This window comes from Amblyomma maculatum, chromosome 11 (genome assembly GCF_055883805.1).
Source record: "Amblyomma maculatum isolate TAMU_Amacu chromosome 11, ASM5588380v1, whole genome shotgun sequence".
NCBI classification, from domain to species: Eukaryota; Metazoa; Arthropoda; class Arachnida; order Ixodida; family Ixodidae; genus Amblyomma; species Amblyomma maculatum.
In genome coordinates this window covers 61,504,972-61,517,478 of record NC_139354.1, presented here as the reverse complement: position 1 = coordinate 61,517,478, position 12,507 = coordinate 61,504,972, and the positions used below count along the sequence as shown (strand labels likewise).

Below are 12,507 nucleotides of genomic sequence, written 5' to 3'. Positions count from 1 at the left end.
GGGTACTTCGGGGTTGCCTTCCCCCTCTCTTTTCGTAGCGCGCATCCGCCCAACAATCATTGCTCTCCACAGCGTACTGCGCTCCCTCCAAGGGCGCGGAGTGCGCCCTTCAACCTCCCAAAAACCGCGCTATAACTAGTATTCTGGTTCGCACGCCTGTGTATTATGCGGTCTGCCTATACATTGAGTTCAATGACACAAATAGCGGTGGTCAGAAGAAACCACGTTATAAACGCTTCCGCACTAAAAGTGGTTACGTTAAAAGCGGTCTCCACTGTAGTATAACCATTACACTATGCGAGCTCATTCCAAATGTTAGCAGCCTTAAGCTAAAAATTTTAAAAGTATGCCTTTATTTGTGCAGCGCAGAAAAGGACTACTAGTCTGGCTTGTCATCATTTGCAAAAGAAAACTTTAAAGGAGTACAGGCATCTAATTTTTTATTGCGTGTTTTATCTTTGTAACAATGCATAAGACATTACTATACAAGGATCCCCATGTGCTATTTGCCTACAACAGCTAAACTAAATAATGTCCAACCTGATTTCTTTCTCATCTGCTTCTGTTTCAATTTCAACAGCAGAGCGACGCCCGTGATGTTGAAGTCAAGTATAGATCATGTGAGGGCTTTTATTTGTTCCTTTTTCATTCTAAATCACTGAAATGCTGGAGATAGCCTGCCTCAAAAACACAAATTAAAATAGTTGAGAAGCAGTGATTAGATCACAGTTAGTTGTTTTCACCCCTCACGTGAACAAGACTTAATAGCAAAATTTGCAGTTTCTACTAATAAATATGTCAAGACCCAAATACATTTTGCATAACATTCGAAAAACTGATATTGGGAATTCCCGAATATTGGAAAATTACCGAGAACACTAAAACTTCTCGAGTTCATCGCAGTTTCCCCGCACCGCACGCTTCGCCGCAAAGCTTGATCGCATGCAGTGAAGCGTCCTCAAAACACAACAGGGACATTTTGTGCAGGGGGATCTTCGCAACAGTGTCCGCATTATGAAGCACTAACAAAACTGGGAAAAAAACGTCGTTCTTACTTTGGTTTTATCTCAAATGAGAACATCCATTGTGCAGGTGTTCATCAGATAAAACTATTGGAATGCAAATGGTTCTTGACAGTTTTTCAGGCCTTTCAATGGTGCGAGCTTTCAGTTTATTTGGATATTTCTTCCTAGTCTCTTGAAGACGAAATTAATGAGAATTTACTGTATTCAGCAGCGATATGACAGATCCACTCAGTTTCATGCAGGTCCTTCCTACACAAAACACTGGCATACAGAATCCTGCATATAATTCATACTCAATTTTTCAGTAAAGTATACACTTCTGTGCAATTTTAGCTTAATTTTATTTCCGAATGCCATGCGAATTCTGAAATAAACAAGATGAACAATGTTTGCAATTTTTAATTTTAGATTTGTTTCTTTTAACTGTTCAGACATTCGATCATCAGAGGCATTTTTTTCCTCACATTCATATTCAACTCGTATTTAAAATTTTCAATTTTTGAACAGCCCTAATTTTACAGATCTAAACAAGTTTATTGTCAAGACAAAAATATATGCAAAAAAAAAAAACAAACTGATATCCGGCCCTGGTGTTTCCACTAATCAAATTACTTGAACTGAGGCAAAAACAAAACGCGAACTCTGAAAACGGGCCCGAGATGTCCTACATTTCACACTTGTGCCTGACAATTTTACATTTGCACTTCTTTAATGACTTGAAGCACTCCCCTGCCCTCACCACTGCACGAGCTTGCTCCTCAGATTGTGCAGTATTTTTTTTTGGCAATGAACTCGCAATTTTTTACCTAATTACCCAACCATATTCCCTTAAACACAGACCCAACTGAACGGCCACAAATGCTATACGAACATGTTTGCGAGTCTCCAGCTCTGACATGTTGTATAGCATGTTAACACAGGTTCATACCATTTCTTATTAATATCTAGTATTCTTTTGAATCTCTCGCACCAATATCTTTTGTGCCAAAACAATGGCAACAAAGTTACTGGAAGCACATATCCTTTCGCAACTGCCCCATATGCTACACTAAAGGTTCATCCGCGATGTAACAACTATTGGCTGGATACTTTCTTCCCCAATTCAAGTTGCATCCGAGTATAGGTCGGGGATAAGCACCAAGCAAAGGCTCGGTCAAAGCTCTGCTCACTTTTCTTTCCCATACTACAGTGGACAATTTTAAGTACTAACACAAAAACTTTGAGGCAAATATAGAAACATTAGAAGGCACCTGCCAAAAAAAAATCAAGAGAAACAGAACAGTGCAAGTTAAGAACTATGACTTCCTCCACGAATATGGACGAATATATCAGTTAGCATTCGATTTTCCTACTGGAGAATACACCAGCACCGGATTAACTCCAATTTTCAAACCACCAAAGAGGCTGGAAAACTAACACTACATGAAAAGAAAGCATGAGAAATGAAAAGAAAAAGAGAACTTACCTAAACTTTTCTGTGCCTTTACACCAGCATCCCCAGAAAATGTCGTCAGTGGTGCAACTGGGTGTGACACCGGCACCGTCGGTTGCCGTGACGCCACCTTCACGCTGGCGTTCTCGCCATCTGCCTTCTGGGGTGAGAGTAATGAGACGAAAATCAAGGCCGAGCATATGCCATCCAAGCAACAATACTGTACCGGCTACTTGCTCCCTCTAAAGGGGGGGAATGCTGTAGTATCAGGGTTTCCAACAAACTAAAGAAACAGGGCAGCAGGTTACAGCCGCAGTACAAAACAGACCGCCAAACATGACGGGTTGCCTTGCATTTAAGCTCTTTAGCTCCCATTTGCACTTAAATGAAGTTCTAGCTCACATCCAGCTGGCTTCTAAAGTATGAGTAACCCTTATCACTGCTTTGTCAGCTTTGGCTACAAAGAATGATTAACTATGCTGTGTGCTTCAAGTGCCAGCACCTATAATACCAACAGTTTCAGAGCTAGAAATGTTCATACCCATATCCGGAGTGACAGTCCCGGTGACAAAAGTGTGCAGTTCTTCGTGCGTAAGGCAGCACTAAATAAGAATCCTTTCGTATATGTGACAACCTTAGCCAAAAGGTACAGCTTTTTTACAGAGAAAAGTTGTTACTTTTAACCCTGTCATTTCAAATAATTTGTAGAGCCAGCATCATCCCCAAGGTAAAAGTTATGTCTGTGGCACTAGTCATTCGTTAATTCGAATGTTGCTGGGGTCGTAGTCTTCAATTCAGATACCATAACCGTTTTAACCAGAAGCAAAGAGAGCACTTACACTGATGGGAGCAGTTCCTCAATAAACTTCACTAAGATCATTTGACGTAGTTTCCCACTGAATTATTTTTTGGCTCTTGCACACCCCCTTTTTATTGCAATAACAATCAAAGTCAACAGTAAAAAAAAAAAAAAAGAAAGAAAACAAAGAAAAAAAGAAAGAAAAGGAAAACAACCTTAGTTAGACCTTTCCAGAAAAAAAAATTAAATGGAGGGGTCGAACAGGGCCACATTGAGGAGTGATCAGCAATGGCCGAAATCACTACAATATCCTTCCTCAACCCCGACAGTGGCGTGGCAAAGCTCTAAAGAGCATGCGCAAGAGTTCGCAATGGGAACTACGATTGGCTGAAAAGCTGCCAAGAGCAGGGCACGTAGGGCAGCCACACTGTACTGACGTGAAAGTTTCAAAGGCCCCGCTCTCCAAAAATTCTGGCAAATGATGTCGTTGGCATTTAGGCGAAAAATTAAGGGCATGCTTCAGGCAGGTGGTAGATGGAAGGTGACAGTGCTAGGCACTGATAGGTCGGCAGGCTGTGTGATGTCACAAGACCACATGCATGGTTGGCGGGGGTTCTAAACTGGCAGTTCCTTGGAGATGGGAACCGAGCCCTTGAGGCCTTTGGATACTGAGTAAGACACACTGCTTCTAGGCTGTGCCAGCCCATTCTTACATTAACCCTTTGACTGTTGACTATGCCGAAAAAAATTCACCCCCAGAGAGAAATTTTTTTAAACGCTATGCGTTTAGCACAGTACCCATACGGCTAAAATGCCGCCTGTACGACTAAAATGCCGCGGGACGGAATGCGGCCGCAGTACTTGTACAACGAAAACAGTCAAAAGGTTAAAGCGGGGCTCCATATCTGTGTTGGACAGCCTTCCACATAATGCGGTACCTTATGACTGTTGGTTATTGAGTAGGCGTGAGACAATAAAATCGCAAATTAATGAATTAGCAATTAGGCAAGCAGCAGAATGCTTGTATAGAAATAAAAATCAGAAAGCCGTGGACGGGCACCATTAACAATGTTGTGAAATACCCTTATTGAAAAATGGAGCTTAAGCGCTCCTCTGAGTTAGTTTCCACCGAATGTGAGGCCGAATGAACAAAAATTTGGGGAAAGGGAGGGGAGTATTAATTAAGCTCTATTTTTAAGCATATGACACAATAGCATTAATAGCATCCATAAGCAACCCCTTGTGCAGCATTAAAAAATCTGTGCAAATGCATCCGAGTGGCCTAGGAGTAGTACGTAATCTGAAGCCCTCTTCAACAACTCTTGCACGTCATGTAGTCTCGCGACATTATACAATCTACTGAACAATCAGTACCCAGTCATGTCACCTGCCAGAACCATGACTGCGATTTTTCTGCTCACAGCACTAACAACAAGAGATATTCTGTGGAACAGGGCTGTGTTGAGACGGACGGGCTGTGTTGCTACATGTCAGTGTAATAAAAGACGCTTCCCAGCTTTTCTTCTTCGGAAGCAAAAGCAGATTTAAGCCCCTGCCAGTGATGATCGCTCTGCCCAGACAAAGACAAGTCCACCTGTCAAAACGTAGGCTCGACCTAAGACTCCAACCCCCCCCCCTCCTTCTACCCTTGTTCAGTGCTCTTTCTTAGTGCTTCTGGATAACATTCAGTACCTTGTGAAGTGCAGAGGCACTTTGGCCAGAATGGCCCCTTTGTGCTAAGCAAACTAAGCCAGAGCAACGACCCTGTGTGCACAATGGCACGCGGAGCATTAAAGTGGTGGACTAAGTGATGCAATGTACAATGTGCATTGGAGCACCTATCACGGGTGGCCCGATACTGCATTTCCGAAGCTAAAGTGTTCTCCCAAAACACTTCTGCATCGACCAAGCCGGTATTTGCAGTCGGCTGATATTATCCATTAAAACTCACAATAGTAATCACAGGAATAGAGGAATTTTAAGAACGATTTTGGATTAAAAATTAACCAAGACTGAACTATCGAGTATTTACTATATCAGCCTCTAATGCCCCATAGGAGTACAAACAAGCAACAATGCTAGCCACTTCATCATTAACCTGCACTGACCATCAGCACAGCAGTGGCACGGTGACTTCACTGCCACAACGAACAAATAAATGGCAAAATAAAGAATAAACTAACAATGAATTCAATGCACGGTAACTTGCGACATTGAACGTCCCAAAACATGGGCCCTGAGGAGAGCTCAAGCATGAGCACTGACCTTGGCGGCAGACCGGTGGCGCTCGCTGGCAAAGTCCTTGACGTGCTTCTCCTCCCGAGCCGCCTCTGGACGCTTGTTCCTTATCGTGATACTTGCCAGGTTGAGCAGCTTGGCCTCAGCAAGAATGGCCGCCGTCTGCTGCTGCCCCACATCGCTGTTGTGCTGAAGCTGCTGCTGCTGCTCTTTCCGCTGGCGCAGCTGCTGGAGCCTCGCCGGGTCAGCTGATCCACTGGAAGGCACGCCAGCCTTGTGCAGCTTACCATCACCCTGCATGGTCCGCCTGAGTCCAGTCTGGGGAAGATGGCGAGGTCAACATTGAATATCACGATTGTTTTCAATAAATGACGCCTCTCCGCTGTGGTAATCAACTTACTTCAGCCAACTCCTCTGTGTCCTGTTAACATTACAGAAATGAGGTTACAAGGAGAAGGTCGTCTTCGGCTTGCTGACTGCGATAGCACATGGAGGAGAGGACATCGTGCAAAGGAGAAGGGAACAAAAATGGCAGCATTGCATCCCTGTGATTGGTCCAGAATGGAGGGCAGCAATGCACATGCTGCCATGGGCATGCCCTAGAGCAGCTCAAGGTGCACCCAATGCAACTTGGAATGCACTAGCAATGACCAGAGAAGAACACTAAAGACATTCTAAACAAAAAATAAAGCGGCAGCTTTGATGACAAAGAGCTAAAATGTCGTTAAGAGGCCCACTGACACCATACTTCACAAGAAAAGGAGTGGTACATGTTTTCCTTAAAGAAATGACAGTGTTGACATATATCACAAGTGACAGTCCACCTCAATTACACTTAGGATCACAGTCAAGGGGTCCTCATTACTGTTAGTCTGGGGTCCTTATTAGTGTTAATGTGAAGTTGCAAAAAATGCACTGAAGTCTCAGTCAATAAATGTCTTGGTTTTGCCAATGCTGAAATGAAGCCAACTGCACCTAAGACAAAAACCCAAAAGAGACAGGGTGCTTCATAACATGCTTCATGCCTGCCTTAACAAGGCCACTCATGAAGTCGCAGGCAACTGTGAAGGTAAGGAACTTAGGAGCGGTAACAGAAAGTGACCAAGTTGGGATAGCCAACATGCATTGCAACATTCCTCCAAGCTTCTACACCCAGTGAGGAGTATTCAAAACTAGTGACTGGGCGCCCTCAACTGCTTACCCCAAATGGTGCTATTCACTCAAGACCCTAGAGTGATGCCACAGTGCCTCTAGCATTATTCCCTAGCCAAACAGATCACAATAAAAGCAATATTATTCACCGGAACGTCCCATAAATGCAGTCTTACGTCACAAGTTTTCCATGAATGAAGAGTAACTAAAACAAGGTACAACAGACATGGCAGACAGGGTGCATGCAAAATCTCATGTTTCATAGTTTATTCAAGTAAATAAAAATATTGGTGTTACAATTAGACTTCCTGCCACTAGGTGCATTTGAGGCTGTTATGCAAATGTGACAAGTAACGACGCATCAATAAAACGTGTAGGTAATAAGAGAGTAATTACTAACATCCACCCAAGCGCAGCCATACAGCTACAATGTGAAAGAGTACTTATTTGAAATCTACTAACACCTTGGGGGATTCCATTAAATATTCGATCAAATCTGTAATTCAGCTAGCCCACACAATGGCACCAAAAATGCTCTGGGAAAGCAAAACCAAACACCACTCTCTAAATTTGATCAAATGCTTAAATGGTTCTTGAACATTGACAAAATGCACACAGAAAGCCTGACTGACGAAAGTAATCGTCTGCAGTGAGCGCTTCACTGAATGGAGGAAGAAAAAGCTGACTGTTCAATCAAGCCAGTGAGTGGGCACACAACACAAATGTCTCAGGGACTGAAGATTTTTGCGCTAGAAACAGAGCCGAATAGCAAAGTCAGACCCATTCACTCCTTGCTTGAGCACGTCAAACTGATCTAGCTTGGCTTTCCGTGTTACCACAGATAAAACTGATCTACTAACAAAACCTGCCAGACAAGCCATTGGTTAAAAAGTGACCAACACGTAACAAAGCAGATGCTCGCCTAAAGAGAGAACACACACATTTATTGGAGACAATCATCACACTTCTTGCAGAATTCATGCACTCAGCACAAGCCTTTACATAAATTATTCGCCTACAATGTAGGAGAAACAAAAGACCTCCTTATTAGCCCTGGGCTAAAATGGGTGGCGAATTCTCCTAATGAAATAAATCTAGGGTTCTCACACTAAGTACCATTTTCTGCCGGCATATGTTCTTCCCCGTGGAACAGAAGCTTACAAAATCAGTTTGGCATCAAACCACAAGATGATACCTGTGATATGAAAACAAGGGCGAAACACAACCATCTCAACCTTTCCTTGCTTCACAGTTAGCTTAAATGCGACGGCCAGCAATGCAACCGGAAAAATAAAGGCCCTTTTTTTTCACCGTTTGGAGCGGCAACAATGCGTCGCTGTATGCATACAGCGTCAAAACAAAAGCTCTTACCCCATTTCTGGCAGCGTTTGACTCGGCTGACCTGCTCATTTCCGCTACGATCAGTCTGCAAAACAACAGGCATACGACTTGGGAAAGGGCACACACAACGCCAGTTCAAAGCAAAAGCTATTCAACACAATCAAAATCTGTCCAACTTCTGAGAGCTCTTAGGTGCATTGGAATCCGCTCAGCACGACTCGTTTATAATAACCATAGCATGCATCGGGTACGCCCGAAAGGTACACAAGAGACATACCACCTGAACGTGCGCAGAAAACTCAACGATAGTTAGGACATGCACATTGAGACATTGTTCAGTAGAGTGGAGAGTTGGGCCAGTTGGTACATATTGGTAAAGATAAAAACCAGCGGAAAGACGCAGATGCGTTGTGTTGTGTGCTTTTCCACTGGTTTTCATCTTTACCAACATTGAGACATCTCGAGCTGACTCGGACGGTCAACCCGTGCCAAAGAAAAAGTCGCACCCTTTGCGCTAAACACACAGCAGTAGGACCCACAGCACTTCACAGAAGTCTGCAGAGAGTTTCAAAGAGAATAACGTCGTGCCTAAGGAGTGACACTGAGCAGATGCCTGCTCGGAGGGTCCTTGAACCCAATTTCTGATGCGCAATTTGATACCTGTAAATGACAACACCAGCCCGCAGCCCGCTGGAGAGGAACACACAGAGGCGCAACAAGGTTCGACGTAAAGCGTGTCTGTGTTGCGCCACACAAGTTAAATAACGTTCTTTTGGTGTAGTAGACGAACTTATGTGGGAATTGGAGGCGCTGTAACGCTGTAACGAGCAACTTACGATTGAATTTGACGAGAGGAAAGACGCTAAAAGTTCATATCGATCGCGCTGTTGCCGTTGTGGGCGAGAATGAAGGAGAGTGGATCCGGAAATAAGCAGAGCTGCTTTCGAAATCAACTTGCTTGTATCCTTTAACAACGCAAAATAAAAACGCACCCCATGAGTCAAAAGATAAGTTTTGTTTTGTTTGGAGGAGACGACATAAGTTGATAAAAATAAACTATTTTAATAATTACAGGTAGAGTAGACGGTGATGGCTGGCATTGAAAGCCGCCATTTTGTAAAAGACCATCCAGAGAAAAGAACGTATGGCGCAGTAAAGTTACAGTGGCAGGGTAATAATAATAATAATAATAATTGGTTCACAGGAAGGGAAAGGAGCAGTATCTGTCACACTTACTCTGTGGACACCTGAACCGCGCCGTAAGGGAGCTTTGCGCAGAGGCAGGGTCGTATCCAATGAAGTCTTGACTGAGGAGCGACTATTGCTAGTTGAAAACAGTGGCAGGGTACATAGCTTGATTTTTGACCAGATGGTATAGGAAGGCTGTCCCGCATGTATCCCAGAAACAATGATCGATAAAGTTGTACCATGTAGTGTACTGATGCGCCTCATAACTTCCCCCGAGGAAAGAGAGAACATGGGCAAGGCAAGTAGTCTCTTTTTTATGTCATTCAGATGTGGGCTCCACGAGAGGTGCCTGTCGATGAGAAGTCGGTAAAGGCCATCTCTGGATGGTCCTTTACAAAATGGCGGCCTTCAAAGCCAGCCGTCACCGTCTACTCTACCTGTAATTATTAAAATAGTTTATTTTTATCAACTTATTTTTAAGAGAGCATTTCTCACTTTAAATGCTAAGACCCTGCAAATGTAGGTAACGCGTCACGATTGATGCTGCCTTTTGAAGTCTCTCACGGACTTAGGGACGAGTCACACGTGACGCCCAAATGCAGATATGATCAGCATAGATGGACATCTGAGCTGATTGTGGCAGCAATTCGACCAGGCCGATGCAAGCAAGGTTGAACAGGGTTGGGCTCAACACCCCACCTTTTGGGACTCCGCCTGAGCAGCGGTGTAAACAGGTTGGTCCGTCCTGAGTCTGGAAATAAAGCGACATCTCTGATAAATAGCTGCGTATCCAGCTGAACATACGGCCTCCAATCTCAGCGGTTTGCAATGCTTTCATAATAGCCTGATGCGTAATGTTGTCGTAGGCGCCCTTAATGTCCAAAAACAACGCCGCAGTAAATCATTTCAGAATTTTTTGTACCTAAATTGATGTAACCAGGTCAACCGTTGTCGATACACGAACGGCCACGTCGAAAACCGGACATTAAGCCTGGGTACACTTGGTATCTCTCCAAGTACCACTCAATGCGCGTGAGCAGCATTCGTTCCATAACATTGCCGACACAGCTGGCAAGCGCTATCGGGGATATGAAGGAAGTTCGAGAGGGGATTTCCCGGGTTTCAGCAGTGGAATGACCCGGCTGGTCTTCCAGTCATTGGGAACTGTGCCGTCGCACCATGACGGGTTGTAAAAGTCCAAAAGAGCCCGACGAGCCTCCTGGCCAAGGTTGGTAAGCGAGACGTACGTCACTCCGTCGGGCCCCGGTGATGACGACCGTCTGCAACAAGCTAGCGCGGCGTCGAGTTCTCCTCAGAAAATAACAGATCCATACGGGAATCCCTCGATGGCGGAACACAGCAATACTCCGCTGCTGGTGGGTTTGGGAGGCAGTCGTCTTTGCACAGAATTCTTCGGCTACATCAACCTCGCTGCGTCGCTGGTGCAGCGCGAGGGATTTGAATGGGTAGCACTGTTGAGGGGATGTTCGGAGGCCACGAATCACATTCTAAACTTGTGAGGACTTCCGTGGATCCAGTGCTGCGCAAAATTTCCGCCAGCGTTAAGTCTGAAGTGTCTGAATTCTGCGCTGTATTTTCTTTTGTATGCGCCTGGCATACCCAAGGTCTACGTGCGACTTCGTGCGACGGTATATATATCTACGCTCTGCTAGCGATCGCAGTAGCTGGAATTCAGTATCAAAATGGGTGTAGTTTGTCACAGGGTGGAAGAAGCGGGGTTCTCTTTCCATAGCCTCCTTAGTCTTTCCTTCGATACCCGTGTAGTAGCCCTCAAAGCAAGCATGTTGCATAATTTCCTTGAAAACTTTCCAGTCAATGTAGCACATACGTGGTGCTGAGGAAGATGTGACATGGCCGCTAATGGTAAGGTAGGTCGGGATGTGGTCGCTGTCATGGGTTTCAATATCTGAAAACCAGCGGACGCGTCTTGCAAGGAATTCCGAAACGAAAGTCAAGTCCAGGCAGCTGCTGTAATTCACTTCTCTAATACACGTCGGGGTTCCGTCATTTAGGCATTGGAGGTTATGCTCCGAGGCAAAGGAGACGAGCTTTTTGCCCCTGAGGTTCATCCTAACACCTCCCCACAAAGGGTGATGGGCATTGAAATCTCCTGCGATAATCCATAGACCACTTATGACTCCCATCAGGTCACTCAGTCTCTCGGTCACTCTGTTCTGTTTCGGAGCACGGCGTCCGCTTAGAGGACCTTGGGGTTCATTTCCAGCTTCCGGGCTATGGCTCTGGCCCGCTTTGACCTGTCGTCGTCCTTGCCCGGTGTCATGTTCCGGGGACGGAGTTCGGTCTGAATGGTCATCTTGTCTTCCGCAAGGGCCGCCTTGATGAGTACTGGCTCGATCTGCAATCCTATCTTGCGTAGGACGGCTCAACCGTGTTCCATGTGACTGAGCCGGATTCTCTGATTAGAGAGGTGGGCTTCAGTGAGCTCCTCCAACGTGTTGTGGGCGCCCATGTTTAGCAGTCTTACGTGGACGAGTATATGGACATGCCCAGTGCGTTTGCTTCGTTGTCTTACGAAGCATCGTGTTTAGGGTGCCCCTAATCGCTTTCGTCAGCTGAAGATACGGGAAAAAATAGGTAAAGCGCGACACAACGAACGCGCGTACCACGCTCATGGCATCCTCCTCTTTAAGGCCTTAGTTTCTGTTAGATACCCTCCCAAACATACTATGTATCTGTTCGGTTGTTGTCTTGATCTTTGTGACGGCGGCGTGGGCCTTCCCGTCGCTCTGAAGTAGTAGGCCGAGAATCCTAATCTGCTGTGTTGGCTTGATGGCCGTTCCGTCGATGGTGATGATCACGTTAGGTGGCAGCTCTTTCTTGGATTATTTTCCCGGTTGGATCATAATCAGCTCTGATTTCTGGGGAACGCAGCTTAGTCCGCACGACTTTGCGTACTCGTGCATGGTCGCTGCCGCACTCTGCAAGCCTTCCTCCGTCCAGGCATGAGACCTGGCTCGGGCCGTCCACGCTGTAATATCGCCGGCGTAGAACGCGTGGTCCCCGCCTTCGATTTGCTCGAGGAAATCAGGCAGGGGCAGGAGAGCCAGATTGAAGGGCCGGGGTGACAAGACCGATCATTGAGGGGCACTTCTATCACCGAGCTCGACGTCCGACTTCTCCTCCCTTATTCTGAGGGTCGCCGTTCGGTTAGACAGAAAATCTTTTATGTAGTCGAACGTCTTTCGGCTACACGTGGCCTTGTTCAGATTCTGCAACACGCTTGCGTGAGACACGTTGTCAAACGCTCCTTTCAGGCCGAGGGCGAGTATCCCGCGCGGTGCGTGCCTCAT

General features: G+C 45.5%; 1 protein-coding gene and 2 pseudogenes across 3 annotated transcripts in view; 1 reads left to right on the top strand and 2 right to left on the bottom strand.

The window, feature by feature from the left end:
* Positions 1-8,903, bottom strand: part of LOC146173932 (gamma-tubulin complex component 2-like) — a 77,426-nt gene extending 68,523 nt beyond the window's left edge. Inside the window, exons 1-4 of one of the 3 annotated variants that reach the window (XM_084583881.1) lie at positions 8,824-8,903; positions 8,018-8,072; positions 5,522-5,812; positions 2,491-2,617 (exon numbers count right to left, since the gene is read on the bottom strand). In XM_084583881.1, coding sequence (XP_084440007.1) covers positions 2,491-2,617; positions 5,522-5,812; positions 8,018-8,056 — 457 coding nt within the window. In that variant the 5' untranslated portion in view covers positions 8,057-8,072; positions 8,824-8,903. The other 2 variants (XM_084583883.1, XM_084583882.1) reach the window with 2 other exon arrangements.
* Positions 8,904-9,253: 350 nt separating this feature from the next.
* On the top strand, positions 9,254-9,361 carry LOC146173931 (U4 spliceosomal RNA; annotated as a pseudogene).
* Positions 9,362-11,631: 2,270 nt separating this feature from the next.
* On the bottom strand, positions 11,632-12,507 carry LOC146173930 (uncharacterized; annotated as a pseudogene).